This window comes from Melitaea cinxia, chromosome 8 (genome assembly GCF_905220565.1).
Source record: "Melitaea cinxia chromosome 8, ilMelCinx1.1, whole genome shotgun sequence".
In the NCBI taxonomy this organism is placed as follows: domain Eukaryota; kingdom Metazoa; phylum Arthropoda; class Insecta; order Lepidoptera; family Nymphalidae; genus Melitaea; species Melitaea cinxia.
In genome coordinates, this window is record NC_059401.1 from 12,239,330 (window position 1) to 12,257,696 (window position 18,367).

The 18,367-nt window shown below is 35.9% G+C and overlaps 1 protein-coding gene across 2 annotated transcripts; it reads right to left on the reverse strand.

Annotated features, from left to right (window-relative positions):
• Nucleotides 1–15,595: 15,595 nt before the first annotated feature.
• Nucleotides 15,596–18,357, reverse strand: LOC123655711 (transcription factor AP-4). 2 transcript variants are annotated; one of them, XM_045591464.1, is made up of 3 exons: nt 17,945–18,357; nt 17,181–17,346; nt 15,596–16,948 (listed from the first exon to the last, which is right to left on the reverse strand). In XM_045591464.1, exons 1-3 carry the CDS (start codon nt 18,031–18,033, stop codon nt 16,211–16,213), a joined length of 993 nt encoding a protein of 330 aa, XP_045447420.1. In that variant the 5' UTR covers nt 18,034–18,357; the 3' UTR covers nt 15,596–16,210. The 2 variants fall into 2 exon arrangements, with proteins under 2 accessions (XP_045447420.1, XP_045447421.1); XM_045591465.1 differs by lacking the exon at nt 17,945–18,357 and adding an exon at nt 17,731–17,913.
• Nucleotides 18,358–18,367: the final 10 nt, after the last annotated feature.

Genomic DNA, 18,367 nt, shown 5'->3' on the forward strand with positions numbered 1-18,367 from the left:
AGCTTAATCCACCACGCTGCTCCTATGTGGGTTGACGGATATCTTCCTTACTATGAGTAACGAGTAGTGTTGGCGTGAACAATAAATTCATTCAAGTATTCCGGCCAATCTTTCTTTATGAGTAAAGATCGCTATTGATATGAAATGAACGATAGATATACACCCGTACATGATAACAATCGGGACCGACAGCTTAACGTGCTCTCCGAGGCACGGTAGGGAGGCTCACATGGACTAACAACCAGACCGGATACAAATATTTGTATAAACGCAAATATGCACTCCGAGCGGAATGGAACCCGCGACCGTCGGTGTTTAGGCGCCGCCGACACTGCACACGCACCATTACACTAGAGCGGTCGTCAAAATATATAGAATAATCAATGTTATTAATTTTAAACCTAGTGTTTAGTTTATATAAAATCTCCTTGACCTCTGAGATAATTTCAAACGTACATAAATCTTTTTATAAAAATATTATTGTATCAAGGCAGTCAAAAACATAACCTCTTTTGCGATTCATTGCAATCGGTGTAATAAACAATATTATTTATCAAATGAAAAAAAAATAAAAAATAAATAGAAAACAAATCGAGCGTGACATTTACATGTTATGTGAATCACCTTTGTATTAAATTATAATAAAAGTACAATGGTTCCACTTACCTATAAATTTAACTTATAAATTAATTTTCATCGCAGTGTTTGAAATCGTAATAATTATAAACCTTGTTATTGACTATGTGTTTTGACACTACTGACCATGACGACAACTTTAATACAACTGATCAACTGATTCTTTAGGCGTGCCTGCATGAAGCGCGAGGCTGCGGACATAGATTATACACTTATATACTGGCTGCGGAGTTGCGGACTGAGGTTATATACAAACAGTAAAACTTCTCTCGCGTTTTCATACCCGTTACACTATAATAATATTGGTTCATATTACTTACTGCCTATATAGTCGAATTGAACCTCCTCCTTTTTGGAAGCCGGTCAATAGGATAATATTTGGCAAAAAGGTTTTACTATTATATACATATTAACATAGGTATGTAAGATTTTTTTTGTTTTAATTATTAATTATACATATTATCTATAAATGTTAAGATAGTTTATTTCCTGTTAGATAAGTAATTGTTTACCTTCTCTTTAAAGTTAAAAATTTGAATTTGAATACGTTTGCGTGTATTATAGGAAATATTTAATATTTTTGCAAATCTCTCATTAATAAATATGTAACAAATACATATTTATGTATGAAGTATTTTGTTCCTATAAAGTTTATCAGAACATACGTTTTATAGGTGTAGATATATGTTATAGTTTCTTTTTGAGCCGTCAAATACCCGAAGAACAGGCAGGATTTGTGAGAGGCAGAGGAACACGAGAGCAGATACTCAACGTTCGGCAAATCATTGAGAAGAGTAGAGAATTCAATAGCCCCGTGGTCCTATGCTTCATTGACTACACTAAAGCCTTTGATTGCGTCCAATGGGACAAACTGTGGAGTGTGCTGCTTGAGATGGGAACTCCGGAACACCTCGTTGCGCTTATTCACAATCTGTACACTGAGAACCGTTCTTTCGTCAGGATTGGTACGGAATGCTCCAATATGTTCCAAACAAAGAAAGGTGTGAGACAGGGTTGTATTCTGTCGCCCGCACTTTTTAACATATACGGAGGGTACATTATTAGAAAGACGATTGAAAATTGTAGGAAAGGTTTTCCTATAGGTGGAAAAAGACTGTCAAATCTCAGGTATGCTGACGACACCATTCTTCTCGCAACATCCGTAGAAGATATGATAGAGCTGTTCCATAGACTGGAGTTGGAAAGTCTAAATATGGGGCTTGCAGTAAATCGAACGAAAACCAAGGTTATGATAGTGGATCGAGCCGGAAACCTATCAAAAGATACTCTCAACATTCCGGGCATTGACACCGTCGATCGCTACATTTACCTAGGTGCCCAAATCTGTAATGACGGCAGTTGTGTCCCCGAAATAAGAAGGCGTATTGGGATGGCAAAGGATGCTATGGCGCGTCTGAACAACATCTGGAAGAAAAGGGGAATCGGTATCAGAACCAAGACCAGGCTGGTACGAGCCCTTCTGTTCCCTATCTTCCTGTATGGAGTTGAGACATGGACAATCCTGGCCCGAGAAAGCCAAAGGATTGATGCATTCGAAATGTGGTGCTGGAGGCGAATGCTGAGAATACCTTGGACTACGAAACGCACTAATGCGTCGATCCTGGCCCAGCTCCATATCAAAACCAGGTTGTCCACCATATGCCGACGGTGTATTTTGTCGTACTTCGGCCACACGATGCGCAGAGGCGATAAAAATCTGGAGAGACTGATTGTGGTTGGGAACACGGACGGCAAAAGATCGCGCGGTCGTTCACCAACGAGATGGGTAGACCAGGTCAAGAACTCATCTGCCACTAAATTATACACGGTCGTAAGAGACGCCATGAACAGAGACCGGTGGAGGCACATCATCCGCTCCAGATGCAACCCTGATGTTGACCACGATCCTCAGACATGAGGGACCGACAAGAGAGAGAGATATGTTATAGGAATATTTTTGTTTAGATTGCTAACTTAGGTATCTGTCTACTCGGGCGAGGTGGTGAATGCTAGCGCGACCCCATCTCGCCCCACCCAGGCGGACGACTGCTCACACGTGGTGTATGTGTAGTCAGAAGGAGACTGACATAACCCTCTCGCGCCCCCGTGCCGGAGGATATCCATGATGGATTTTCCCCACATAAAAAAAGATATCTGTCTACTCATTAGATTCACTAATACGTACTGTACGCAATTATGCATATTTTATAATAATCGCTATCGAAAAAATTACGATTTTTTAAAGAATCCTACTGTTTTTCTGTAAACTTTAATTTTTCAACGCAACCTTTAACTTTCATTATTCAACGTATTTTAAACACCATTTAGCCTTGGCTAAGAAGGAACAAAATATACATAACTATGACAGTAAAGGTAAACCTGATAACTTAGAGGACCCGAGGAGGAGGATAAACATTAAAAATAGAATACTTTGATTTCTATACATTTAATTTGCAACATCTCAATAGACTCCAAGTCACTTTAACTAGCCGAAGCTGTGCTATCTAGTTTTATTGAAGGTTTTTAATTAAATCAATTAAGGGTACATTATTACCAATAGCGCTATTTACCACCCACCACCTAAGTAAAAGGTTCTTGATAAAAGATGCTAAATAGGTGATTGATTGTAGTGTACCTACTTAGGTGATGTAGATCGTTGTAGGACCTTTCAATATTACACATAATTTTGTAATTTCATGTTCAATACTTGTGTGGGCCCGCATCAATTCAAAACAATTATCACTTGTAACGTTTACGACATCGGCTTACAAAATTGTGCACAAATTTATACTAATTTTAAATTCTCGAGATCGATAATCAATAACACTGATTAAAGATACAACTTTAATTTAAAATAATGTATGTTTTAAAGTTAGATAGGCATTATTTTAATTTTAAAGGCAGTGATGATGTACCTACCTACATTATACTTACATTTATTTTGTTTTAAGCACTCGTACAATCTAAAAAAAAACTAAACCGCGATAAAATCCTTAAAATTTGTTTCATTCTAATAAGTGAAATTCGCGTAAACATTAGAAAACAATTTTTGCAGCATGTTTGCTATAGATTTCCATATCTTAAAACTTGCTTGACATAAAATACTTAAATTTTTTAATGTTTAGGGCGAAACGCATAATTATGTAAGTATACCTCAAACTTCCTTAAAAACACATTGCCTCGACATTGTCAATATAGCCATGTGGATTTTAGACAATGTGATGAATACCTAATCCACAGATACATTACAAGGCAATTGTTATTGTATATAATTAAATAATTAGATCATTGGGTTAGGTTACGTTAGATTGTTTTTTTTATTTTTATCGACTAGGTATATATTTTTAAACTGGACTGTTTGACTGTTGTTGTTTGATTGTTCAATATTGAAACACTTTCGACGATTATAAATTAAATTTATTTATTTGTAGTTGACTTGTTCACACTAAAAAAAATCTAAAACCTGCCCCCATCCTTTAAGAACTATACAGAATATTTTGAAACATGTCCTGTTTACGGGCATACAGATACATGTAGGCACACCATAGCCGAAATTATAAGTGAAAAAAATTTAAATTATGAAATTACGGCGTTTTTTTTTTCAAATAATTATGTCAACATTTGAAAAAAAAAATGTGTAGACATAGGTAGCATTGTTACACATTAATACATTTATTGGGTTATTTGAGGAAACAAAATGACGCTATATTTTAATACAACTTCTATTTTGTGTTTGTACTAACTTACCTATGTGAGTCACTAGTTTTACACTATCGCGCTCTTAAAATTCAAGTAACATCTACTTGACTTTAACCCATCTTTGTACCTAACTACCTACATTACGTCTAAAACCTTAGAAAAAAAACTGCATTGAACACCCAAACATACTGGAATAGATTATATTAATCATAACATCAAATCCACCAATGTTACTATAGGTAATTATTTCATTCAACTTTAAACAAGTAAGCCACTAGACTAGATTATCCTCATAAGGGAGCCGACGACTGGATGTCACGATTGTGGCGCGGCAGTGGACTCTGCCCGGCACACCCTCGAGGTGTGTCAGAGATGGGCGGCGCTGCGTCGCGATCTGACTACAGTCCTCGGGGGGATTTGTCACTGCCGAGCGTTATCACCGCGATGCTCAGAGACGACGAGTCCTGGAAGGCGATGGTCTCCTTCTGCGAGACAGTAATGTCCCAGATGGTTAAAATGATTTTGACACTTTTTTTATTTGTAAGTTGTGTTATTGTCTATCTGTATGTTAAAACTACGCAACGGATGTTAATACGGTTTTCTTTAGTAAATAGAGTGATTCCAGAGGAAGGTTTATACAATTTGTATAATACGTTACACTGAAAGCTGGTTTTAGAGTTTTCTAATATGATGTCGAAAATAAACACATTTTCTGCGCTTACATTGCAAATATTTAATTTATATTCTATATTTAGCATCAGCATTGCACACGTGCGAAGGCGGAGCGGGTCGCTAGTAAATCATAATGCGTATCTAATTTAATTCGACTGCGTTAATGGTGTTCTCATTATATTAACTTTTTGATGTAAATTGAAGTATTTTTTATGTTTAAAAATAAGCACATTTATTCTTTAAAAATATAAAGCAGCAAAGCAAAAGGATTACATAAATGTTCCGAACCGCACGATGGCACGGCGACCCTACGGACACTGTAGAAGGCGACGCCACGGCCGGACAGACGAGCAGATGCCGGCCGTGGAGTTGCGCCAGCTGTACGAGGCGTACCGTATCGCCAAGCGCGAATTACAGCTGGCCATCGTCAGGGCCAAGTTACAAGCCTTCGACGACACTCTGGCGAGCCTCGACAGGATTCCGTGGGAGCGTCCGTACAAGGCTGCCCGGAAAAACTTCCGGCACCAGACGCCCTCGGTCGCCGAGTCGTTGGACCCCGCGGTCCTGGGTAGGGTGTCGGGTTGGCCCTTCCCCACAAGAGACCCCAACCACACCCCTCCGCTGATGGTCGTTTCCCCTCTCGTCAGAGAGCTAGACGAGGCCACCATCCCGCCTGTGTCGGAGGCGGAAATGGAGGTCGCAGTCCACCGCCTGCGTGGAAAGAGGACAGCGCCTGGCCCGGATGGCATCCCGGGCCGGGTGCTGGAAATCTCCATCAAGGAAATGGGTGACCGGCTTCGGGAGTTATTTAACGCTTGCCTCGCCTCTGGGCGATTCCCGAAGCCGTGGAAGGAAGGAAGACATTGCCTGGTGCAGAAGGAGGGGGGAGCCGTCGACTCGCCCTCCGCATACAGGCCTATCGTCCTGCTGGATGACACGGGCAAACTCTTAGAGAGTGTCGTAGCTTCCCGTGTCACCCGGCACCTGGAGGGAACTGGGTCCGGGCTGTCAGAGCCTCAGTACGGGTTCAGAGCGAGGCGGTCCACATTCGACGCCCTTTTTTTACGTGGGGAAAATCCTTCATGGATACCCTCCAGCGCGGTTATGCCAGACTATGTCAAACTCTTTTAAAAGGCATAATCGTAGGTATTTTTGGTGCTGTATAGCGTTCACGCAGACGACGTCGCGGGCAGCATCTAGTAACAAATAAATAAATAAATGAAAACAATAATTAGGTAAAGTCAGTAATTTCATCAAATTTTCAACTTACCTACTTTTATTATGATATAGAAATATTTACAAAGAGCGATGAAAACTATACACCTACTTAATAAAAGATATACTTTTCTTGTATACTAGCGACCCGCCCCGGCTTCCCACGGGTGCAACGCTGATACTAAATATACTGCAGAATGTCTTTATTTATAGTATGAAGCTAGCTTATAGCATGGCTATTAACATAATAGATAACAACAACATTCAAATATACGTCGTTAGATTACACGTTGTTACAGAATGCGTTGAAGAAATAAAGGTTCACTGCTCGTTCACCGTAGGTGATAGCGAGATAATATGTAACCTACATGTTGACCCGACTTCTTAATAATATTCTTTCCAAATTTGAAGTAACACGTGGTTCAATAAGTCCCGAGACTAAGTACTAAAAAAAGGTCTTTTTTATAAAAATAATTTTTATTCATCAACATAGTCTCCTCCAAGAGCGATACAGTCCCTCCAACGCTTTTCTAACTTTTCTATCCCATGTGTGTAGAACGATTTGTTTTTGGCTTCAAAATAAGCCTCCGTTGCTGCGATAACTTCACTATTTGAGTCAAATTTCTTACCCTGAAGCATTTTTTTGAGGTCTGCAAACAGCCAGTAATCGCTGGGGGCCAAGTCTGGCGAATAAGGGGGATGAGGAAGCAATTCGAAGCCCAATTCGTTAATTTTGGCCATCGTTCTCACGGACTTGTGACAAGGCGCGTTGTCCTGGTGAAACATCACTTTCTTTTTGTTCATGTGAGGCCGTTTATCCGCAATTTCGTACTTCAATCGCTCCAATAAGCACATGTAATAGTCACTATTTATATTTTGCCCCTTTTCAAGGTAGTCGATGAAAAGTATTCCATGCGCATCTCAAAATATAGACGCCATAACCTTACCGGCCAATTTCTGAGTCTTTGGACGCTTCGGGCGGCTTTCACCAACCGCTCTCCACTCCGCTGCCTGCCGATTGGATTCCGGAGTGAAATGGTATATCCAGGTTTCATCCATTGTTACATACCGACGTAAAAAATCCTTTTTATTATGATTCATCAGCGCCAAACATCGCTCTGAATCATTGATACGTAATTGTTCCTTTTGATTAGTTGTAAGCAAACGCGGCACCCACTTAGAAAAAAGCTTTTTCATGGCCAAATTTTTATGTAAAATAGTGAAAACACTACCAGCTGAAATCTTCACTATCTCGGCTATCTCTCGCACTTTTACCTTCCGATCTTCCAATACGATTTTGAGGACTTGGTTAATATTTTGTTGAGTCACTGCTTCATTTGGACGACCTGAGCGTTCCCCATCATTGGTGTCCATGCGACCGCGTTTGAAGTCGGCATACCACCGACAAATGGTTGCTTTAGAGGGAGCTGACCCTGCATAACATTTTATAAGCCATTGCTGTGCTTCAACGGTATTTTTTCCCATTAAAAAACAATGTTTTATCAACACGCGAAACTCGTTTTTTTCCATTGTATCGAAATTACAACCGTAGCGTCACTTAAATGTTTCAAAATCAATAATTTTATTGTTCCATTTTTAAAAATTTGACACATATTCTTGTATTGATAGCCAGTACTTTTTAAAAATCAAAAGAGTTTTTAATATATGCGCCATTTCCAGGTTAGTCTCGGGACTTATTGAACGATCTAGTAAATCCATCCAGTACTTTTTGAGTTTATCAAAATATTGATATATATTTATATATTATTGAGTTTAACAAACAGACAAAAATTCTAAAAACTATATTTTTGGCTTCTGTATCGATTGTAGATCCACCCAAGAATAGACCAAGAATTATTTTAAAAAAATATTCAATGTACAGTTTTGACTTTCCTACCATTTTATTATAGTACCTGGGTGACCGAGCTCTATTTTTAGTAAATCGTGAAGGATTAGTAGAAGAGAGAGTTAAAATGATTCGCTGCCGGTTTAGATGAAGTCTTTTTTAACGGACTTCAAAAAAGGAGGAGGTTACTCAATTCGACGGTATATATATAATGTATGTTCGGAGATAACTTCGTCGTTTATGAAAAGTTTTTGATAATTCTTTTTTTGTTGGAAAGGAGATATCCCTGGTGTGGTACCATGATAAGGAAACCAAGATCTGATGATGGGATCCCAGAGGAATCGAGGGGAACTCTCGAAAATCCGCATAACTTTTTACTGGTTGTACCGATTTTGACGATTTTTAACTTAATCGAAAGCCGATGTTTATCATGTGGTCACATTTCATCGAGATCTGATTACAACTTTTGGAGTAATCTTTAATAATGCGTATTTCTTGACTATTTTTTCGTATACCTACGTTGTATTACTTGTCGATATAATTGAAGTCGGTTTTTGTTTCGTTTGCCTGCAAACACAATTATTAATAATGAATTAACACACGATGTGTAACAAAATGCAATGTATAAAATAAAAAATGACGATAAATTAAAAATTGATACAAAATACACAATTACAAGATTGAGAGTAATTGCTTCTCAAAAATTGATAGGCGCTCCAACAAATCGTGTTTTTTTGAAATAATATTTAAATACGAATTACATATTTATAAAACATGAATAAATTTTTAACGACAATAATAAAAGATATAAATAAATATAAAAAAACAAAAATAACAAATAATTAAAAATAATAATGTTAAAATATGAATAATATTTATCGATTTTACCGACATAATAATAAAAAATAAGAACTGCTTTATTCTATATATATATATAAATATATATATACATATATATAAATATATATATATATATATATATATATATATATATATATATATATATAATAAAGCAATATATATAAGTAATTTTTGTATATATATATATATATATATATATATATATATTGCTGTCACGTTGCGTTCTGCAAAATATGTTACAAAATGAGAAAACAACAGAAACAAACTAAAAAAACACCTTCATAAAATTAGCATAAGCTTTTAGCCGGAGCTTACGAATTACGACCTTAGATTAGGATTCAAAACGGACCTCATGCGAGGCCGTTGTAACATTGATCAAGTTTAATTAGGTTTTATTATTTTATTTATTTTATACTTTAACACACACCACAAATATATTACAAACAAAGCATAAAGATAGTTACAGACAGTGAAGTACAATGGGCGGACTTATGGCTAATTAGCCATTTCTTCCAGACAACCCATAGGTTTTCTAAATAAAATATACTAGTCGCCGTAGTTCATAGTCCTTGTGGCCTAGGCCATTGAACGAGCGTACGCTTCGCTCACGCCTATCTAATCTGATATGTCAATGGATGAAACACGTAGAAAAAAAAATTGTTGCATGTAATATAGCTTTCTAGGGTGGGCCTGCCGCATCTTTTGATGCATAATATAGTTAACAATTACTTTTAGTTTTCGAAGGAAAAAGTTTAATAACAACTTTTGATAATTAACAAGTGGTTGCAAAAATAAATCAGGCATCTAGTTAATAAGTACGTACTTAACAAAAATAAGGACCAGGTAAATTAGTTTCTAAAAAATCCTATTATGTGAAAATTGTACTTTATCTAAAAAACGATATTATGCTGGTACATATACCTATTCCTGCTGTGTGGTTACGGCAGTAAAGAATATAGCCACCCCCTCTCTTCCCGTGGGTATCGTAAGAAGCGACTAAGGGATAAAACAGTTCCACTACCACCTTTAAACTGTTAAAGCGGACTGATGGCGGGATAACCTTCCAACTGCAGGCTTCCAAATACACAGGCCGAAGACGAGCACCAGCGTCTTCGGTGCGACGAAGCCAGCCTGTGATCACCAACCTCCCTGCACAGCGTGGTGACTATGGGCAACACACTTTTGAGTTCACTTTACTCACCAATAGGAACACAACACTGATTTCATCATTACAGCCTATACAGTCCACTGCTGGACACAGGCCTCCACAAGTTCGTGCCAAAAATGGCGTAAACTCATGTGTTTTGCCCATAGTCACCACGCTGGGCAGGCGAGTTGGTGACCGCAGTACTGGCTTTGTCGCACCGAAGACGCTGCTTAGCCACCCCCTCTCTTCCCGTGGGTGTTGTAAGAGGCGACTAAGGGATAACACAGTTCCACTACCACCTTGGAACTTATAAAGCCGACCGATTGCGAGATAACTATCCAACTGCTGGCTTTGAAATACACAGACCGATGACGGGCAGCAGCGTCTTTGGTGCGACAGAGCCAGCTCTGTCCCAACCCGCCAACCCGCCAGCCCAGCGTGGTGACTATTGGCAACACACATGAGTTCACGCCATGTTTGGCGCGAACTTGTGGAAGGCCTACGTCAAGCAGTAGACTGCGGTTGCCTGAAGTGATGATTGATTAGAATCTGACTTGTACGTTTGAGTTATCTTTAATAATGCGTATTTACTTAATTATGTTTTCGACTACCTATGACTATATTGTCAATGTAATTTTTTTTTTCGTTTGCGAGCATACACCGCTTCAAATCCGACTTCAAAGAGGAGGAGGTTATCAAATCGGTTATTTTCTTATGTATGTACATGGATAGGTACGCCGAAATTTCTGATCCGACTTACAAATACGTGATTATTTTTTTAATCGATGCCTTTTAATAGCTGCCATTTGATCCCATAAAAATTTGATTCAGTTTGACGCAATAATTTTTATTTTATGAGCATTTTTGTTAACTTAGAGATGTAATTTTTGTGTGTTATCTCATAACATTTTACTGAATGTACCGATTTTGATAATTCTTTTTTTTTATCGAAAGCTGGCGCTTTTCATGTTACGTCATGCCACTTAAGTAGTGCATATTTACTCGGAATTTTTTTTGTCAACCTACGTTGTAAGTATTAGGTACCTACATTTCGGTGTAATTGAAGTAGATTTTTTTTCGTTTGCGAGCAAAGAAGTATTAAATTTTTCAAATTGTTTATTGCTCAGCGAAAGAGTAGGGATTGCTTCTTGCCTTGGTTGTAAAATGCGGCCTGCGCCTGTTTTCGTGCGGCCCGCAGCTGACAACTCAACGAATAATTTAACTTCATTTTAGTTAACTATCTAAACAGATTTGAGAGAAAAACAAGAATATTTGAAACTTTAGCAAAATATGCCAAGCAATTACAAATAAACATGGGTGGCCTAAAAGACTTCGTAATATTTATTTTTGCTGTATTCATTCGATTTATAACGATAACGGCAGCATTTGTTCACTTTTACGCAATCGGTTCGTATTCGTATATTTTATGTTATATTTGTTAGTTGTGACTGGTCATTAACAATCCCACCAAAAACATTTTCATGTAAAATGTTGCCAAGACGAGATTATATGGCTCGGCACTGTCAAAAAGTTATCAGATCTCATGAAGAGCCAAGCTTCTCACTCTACACGCCCTAACTCTACAAGCCCTAACTTCACAAACTCTACACCTTAGTCAAAATATGTGGCTTGCTGTGATGTGCCGTGTCGGCGGAGCCTAAACACCGACGCTCGCAGGTTCGACACCCGCTCGGAGTGGATATTTGTGTTCATGTAAATGTTTATTTCCGGTCTGTTTATTAATGCTTGTGAGACTCCTAACCGTGCCTCGGAGAGTACGTTAAGCTGTCGGTCCCGGTTGTTATCGTGTACATCTAATAGCGATCGTTATTCATAGTAGGGACTAGGGACTATATCCGCCAACGCTTAAAACCATCAACACAGGCAGGACACATTTTGTCTTCAAGCATTGCAGAAGTCTCGGCTAAGCCTACCTATATCCCAATCAGCCGTACTGACTCCTGTCAGTGACCTAGTCTGGTTGTATGACTTAGTAGACATCCTCCTTCACAGATTCAAAAAGGGTACCATCGACCTATACCAATTTCGGTAGGACTTGTTTTTTTTTTGACACACCGCTTTCTTGTCTAAATTCAGACTGAGATTATTTTTGCTGGCCAATTATGTTAATAGCAGTTATAAAGTCAATAAAATTAGATTTTTAATCGAGCTACTAATTAATTCCGAAGGTTTATTTGTGACTAGCTGTGCCCGCGACTTCGTCCGCGTGGTATTTAACAAAATAACGTTGTTCAGTTCGCAGTTATAATATGAATAAATTTCTGAAATAAAAGCAGCCTAAGTTACTCCTACTTACATCAGCTGTCTGTCAGTGAAAGTCCCGTCAAAATCGGTCCAGCTGTTTCAGAAATTAGTCTGAACAAACAGACAAAAATATCCTGGTATATGTGCCGTTTATATACATATGCGTTTAGTGATAATCGGTTATTTTAATAGTACAAACAGACTCAAATCTTATTTATTTGTATAGAAAATAAATACAAAGTAGAATCTAATTTTGTATCTCATTCCATTAAGTTCATTGAAATTCAATAAAAGCAATTATGAAATAAATTCCCTGATATTTTTTATTCGTCTTTTATATTTTTAAACAATAAATTAAACAATTCAAACGAAACGATTCTCCGATAACTATCTTGTTATGGTTTCGTGGGTGAAAATAAAACACGATATTATCAATATTTTATAAATATTCATAAATGTAGGTCAAATGTGATACAATTAAAATCAGAGGAAATATCTTTACCATCTTCATATCAAAAAGGAATCATTCATGCGTTGTTTTCTACACTTTATCATTAGTATTCTTATTACGAGCTGTAAAAAATATTTATCATAACTATCTAAGTATAGGAACTTGAGTCTAGTAGAGATAGGGTGAAGATATATTTTTAAAATGCGTCTATAACTACATAGAATATTTATTTTTAATAAAAGCAAGTGGTTTAATATTACGAACTGTACATTGACTATTTTCACCCCATCTCTAGAAATAAAATGACTCATTAAACAGAATTTATTAGCTTCTTAACACAATCGATGATATTTGAATAAAACGAATGCTACTTTCAAAATGCGTAACAAAATGTATGTATGATGAACTGTTATGCTATATTACATTAAATAACTTGAGATAGAGTGTAGAAAATGGTATTAAAAAATAGTTTTGATTGACAACGAAAACTTTACACCTATATTTATTTTAATACAATAGCACTATTCAATATACTTATTTTCGCAATATAGACATGATCTAAATGTTGTCGTAATTGTGAAATAATTTTATTTAAGATGATAATATGTTTTCATTGGTTTTAAAGGCTCAAAGAAAAGCTGTAATTATTATATTGAAGATTATGATTTACAAACTAATTAATAAGAAATAACCATTTTAATACTTTAAGACATAAATAATAACACATTTTAAACAATTTAACTCGCTTTCTTTGACTTAAAATCTCTTAACACCTATACTTTGACTACACTAATAGTATAACCAAGTCCGTTATGTTACATTGTTTTATTAACCTATACTGACATAATGTAAAAGGCGGTAGGCAGACAACTCCTTACAGCTAGGGACTCAGGAACAGAGTGTGAAAAAAAGTTCCATAGGTCTTGTTTCAATTAATGGCAGAGTCAAAAGTTTTAGCAATTACGTTAACATTTCATTAAGGTTTATACGAAAACGGAGAGAAGAGACAACAGGATATGGGTTTTGAATAACCAATATTTTATTTCCACATCTGTCCGCTTAGCTTCATTGGAAATGGATCGAGCAAAGAGGAGAGATGTCTTATTTTTCTATAGAAGTATGTTACGAGAGGTGTGTGCAGTCGGGCGGCTGCGCTCGCCCAGTGCTTCGCACAAATTAAGATATAACTTTTGTAACAAGATGACGTCTTGAATGAATTCGACCTTTCCACAGCTGATATCTGCGCTACGCACAGCTCACATCACCTCTCTGCTTTGGTAGAAACCAGACCTAATACTTTTCATGATAAGCACACTTTTAAAGTATATACAAAAAATAATTACATTGACAAATATGTTTGCTGGATTTGTATTTTTACTCTGCAATCAATAAAAAACCGTCCCCAATATTTCCAAAGTAGAACACACGCAAAAATAAATTACAGTCAGTCATGGAACAAACAGCTTATTTATTGATACTAACAGAAATAGTGAGATTCTAAATTCAAAAATTTTCCAAGAAGTTTTTTAGCTATAACATTGACTTAATTATTGCGAGCTGTTGATGAAGAATCTCAAATATGACTGTCAGTACAAACCCTAACATACTTCTGTATAACTATGTCGTACACACACATAAATTATTACATAATTAAAAATGCACACATACACACACATATGACCAATATGGTGGATCGAACTAGCGTAACTTAACAATGAATTAATGATCAGTCTTAATAAATTTAATGATCCAATCCAATGCATTGGATCACGGCACTATTTCATTATATAATACATTGCATATCACTCTGTTGCTGAGTCAACTTAAAATACATTCAACTTGCTAAAGAAAATATTAACAAAAAGCACTACTGGTTAGATTTCAACAAAAAAAAAGGTCAGCACATCAAAGCAAACAATAAAATCACTTTTATGTCTAATAATCATGGGCCTTGGGAGCCCACAACTTCTACAACTAGTACGGTATTACTATCAAACATTCACACATCCAACATTAAAATATCAAAAAGAAAGAAATGTCAGGATGACAGAATCACCTATTTTTATTCAGATAGACCATAATTGATATTTCATAACTAGTTTTTGCTCTCATTTAACTCAGTTACAGAACAGCACAGACCTGCTGGACAGCTGTTTGCAATGCAAAACAAAAGCTCGTTTATATAAAATAAACCTTCGAACCTACAAAATGATATCTCATTCTATAGAGATTCTGTTTTAAGTCAAATCGTAATTTTTTTACATACAAAACGTTATATTAGTATGGCTACCTATGAAACTAAATCATATTTTGAAAATGTTCAAAGGCAATATAAGTCTTTCTACAAATTATCTTACCAAATGATATAAATCATACGTAGCCTATATTTCGTAATTTCGTAAGTATAATTAAAAAGCGAGACTTGACCCCATGGAATGCTTTACTAAAGGTTTACAATAGCCACTTATTATAACCTACTAATATCAAATTTAAAGTAAGCACTGGAATTTATTAAAAATACTACACTGGACATGTGGGTGATTTTAGTTTTTAATAAATATTTATTAAACTCAAGTTTTTAATTTCATATAACATTTTAGGAAAACTGTACAACATACTAATTGTATGGTTTTTAAGGATGACTGAATAATTTAGAGAATAGCACAAATGTGCAACAGACAATATGTATAAATCCCAACAGTTCTGCTTCTAATAAAAATTAAATATAAGGCTATGATGTCTGTTAGTTGCCATTAGAGTTATATTAATAACTAAATATTATATTCTTGGAAAAAATATTAAGTAACCAATTATTATTGCTGTTTTATTCTAACAATCTCTTAGCTTCCAATTTATATTGCTTTTCTCTCTAATCTGGTGACATCACATACTTGTAACAATTTTAATATTGATTTATAAAATATCTGATGTTCGTTGCAAACAGAATGACAATAAAAAAATTATTGCTACTCCAAAAGTCAAACTAGTAAAGATACATTTGATAAATTTAAATAATATTTACAATTCAAATCAATTTTTAAATATTACCTCTGAAAGGTATTGTCAATTGCCATATAACCCCTTTCAATAATTCAACTCAACAGAGTTATCCTACTGTCCAATTACCTATTCAATATAAGCCTGAGTAAATTAATAATCATTCATCAGAATAATATTTTGAGACTAAACTAAGCACAGCGCCAATAGACTTATGTCACAATTCATGCATCTAACATTAATATTTTATTTAACTTAACCTCAATATGTTAAAGTAAACAAAACGCAGACTTATCAATTTGTCACTTTGGAAAGACAACTATACAACTAAAATTACAAAACTATATTCGAGGAGGGTCGGGAGGGATCTTTCAACAGAAGCCTTTAAATGAGCTGAAAGTCCGAGACTAGTTCAATTTAATCACGAATGCTTCACTACAATGACTCCAGGTCTCTGCGGAGGTGTACGGTCTACTTTTTTAGTCAAAGCTAGAGGAGCATCACCTGTTTCCTCTCTGAATAAATGATCGCCCTCTAAATGACGAATAGCTTCTACAATAGTTTCTAAGTTTTGACGACTTGTGCTAGCAAGATACAAGCGTGATGGAGCATCATGGTTAGCATCCGGTAGGACTTCTACTTCGACCCTTGGCTCAGCTTTTATTGCAGCTTCTAATAAAGGGGCTGCCACTGGTGTTTCTATTGACTTTGGTTCACTTTCTTCTTTCTCCACCTTACACTCTGTGATATCAGTTTCTTCATAATGCATCACTGGCTGAGGAATCTCTCTCCCAGATTCAGTGTAAACCTGTGTCTCCAAAGTGTGCAATCTTTCCTCCAGCAAACGACGTAATCGTCTTTCACGTTCAAGTTGCACTCGTAATTCCCCAGCTTCTGGTTCTTTCTTCTGAGACAAACTTGAAACCGTTATCACGGCAACTGGTTCTGGCGACCTAGATGTTGTAAGACTATCATCAGTTGAATCTGGAATTATAGATGGAACAAGAGGAGTAACTTCATTTTTTCTCTTTTTTATTGGTATTTCACCTCCTTCATGTTGATTCAGTAATCTCTTCAACTGACAGTTTTGTGAAAGAAGTCTTGTCTTTTCTTGCTCAAGGGAATAAATATATTCTGCAGTTTGTTGTAATATGGCAGCCTGAAAAATATATAAAAATAATATAAATAACAAAATTACATATTACATACTGTTTTTATATAATTCATTTAAATCTTTTAATTAAACTATCTACAATGTTGAAAAACTGTGTTAGTTTCAAATCTATTTAGTTCATCTTTCTAACAATTTTTTTCTTAATGTTGTTTATTTTATTAATAATGCATATTTTTTATTCTGTACTATTTTATTTACAAATGTAAATCTTACATACTTTACTAAGTTTTTCACCCTCGTGGCGTGGTAGCAAAGTACGCAGCGCTTGAAAACCTGCATTGATGCTTTGCATTCGTCTACGTTCGTTGCTGTTAGCAATTTCCCGTCGAATTCTCTTCTCCGCCTCCATAGTTTTACTTCCAGGAGAGGAATTTCTTTCACTTCTGTAAAAACGTTTACAAGACTTAATTTACGATTTGTTTAATTTCAGTTTTAAAATATTAAACAGTTTATTATCACAGAGGTTCTAATTTTTTCATATTTTAACTTTAAAAATTTATCTTATAAACAAGATACACACTTAAAAATAATGTAATGAGCAGTGTTTTAGATAATATTCATTTAGAGTTACATGGAATGTCATTTTTGATTGTTGTGTATAAATTTGACTTGAATAATAATAATAATGCAAGAAAACAAATAATTACGAAAATGTTTTTATTTATATTCAGAAATAAAATAAATTACTATTCTATAAGTTAATAAAATTTAACAGATATGTTGTATGTTTGTTTAGAACAGATGTATTTAACATGTACGGCGCTTACTACGCCTATTTCATTTGTCCAAACATGGCGGCTCAACAGCTGACTATAGACCGGCACGGGGCGGGAGCGACCACAAATGACCTCAGATTATCATGTGTGTAACATAAACATAGTGATTCATATTACTATTAATAAATATACAATTTTCAAAAACAATTAGGTTACTACGTTTTAAGCGTGTTATAAAATCTATAACCACGCCGGTTACACCTACCTTGAACTAGCGTGATCAGATGCTTCTTCTTCGTATAAGTTGTAATCTTCTATTTCTAATAAGCAAACGTCATTACCGTGCAATGACATAACTCGGCCACAAAATAACACAAATTAATGATTCCACATCTAAATAGTTCTAGAATAGCAGAAAATCGAAATTAGTTTTTAGTAGCCACAATGGCGGGAAATGACAATGAGCTCAGTCAGGTGACGCTACACTGTTTCCACAGTTTACCACATCACAAACCACAAAAATCACATTAAAACACTTGCCACATTTAAATAGCTTCTATTCAAGAAAATTTTATGTCGATAATTGGGATTTCTTTAAAAAACAGTAATTATGGATGGACTCAAGGGCAACACGAGATGACGAGAAACGCGACATATCGATAGTTGATGTATAACCATAGACAATATT

What these genes read in the sequence shown, in the direction of transcription:
- LOC123655711 (XM_045591464.1), bottom strand. Translation starts at nt 18,033, where the DNA reads ATGTCATTGCACGGTAATGACGTTTGCTTATTAGAAATAGAAGATTAC. An exon ending in TCTGATCACGCTAGTTCAAG is followed by an intron (nt 17,347 to 17,944) that starts GTAGGTGTAACC and finishes ACGTTTTTACAG; the next exon opens with AAGTGAAAGAAATTCCTCTC. An exon ending in AGGGTGAAAAACTTAGTAAA is followed by an intron (nt 16,949 to 17,180) that starts GTATGTAAGATT and finishes TATATTTTTCAG; the next exon opens with GCTGCCATATTACAACAAAC.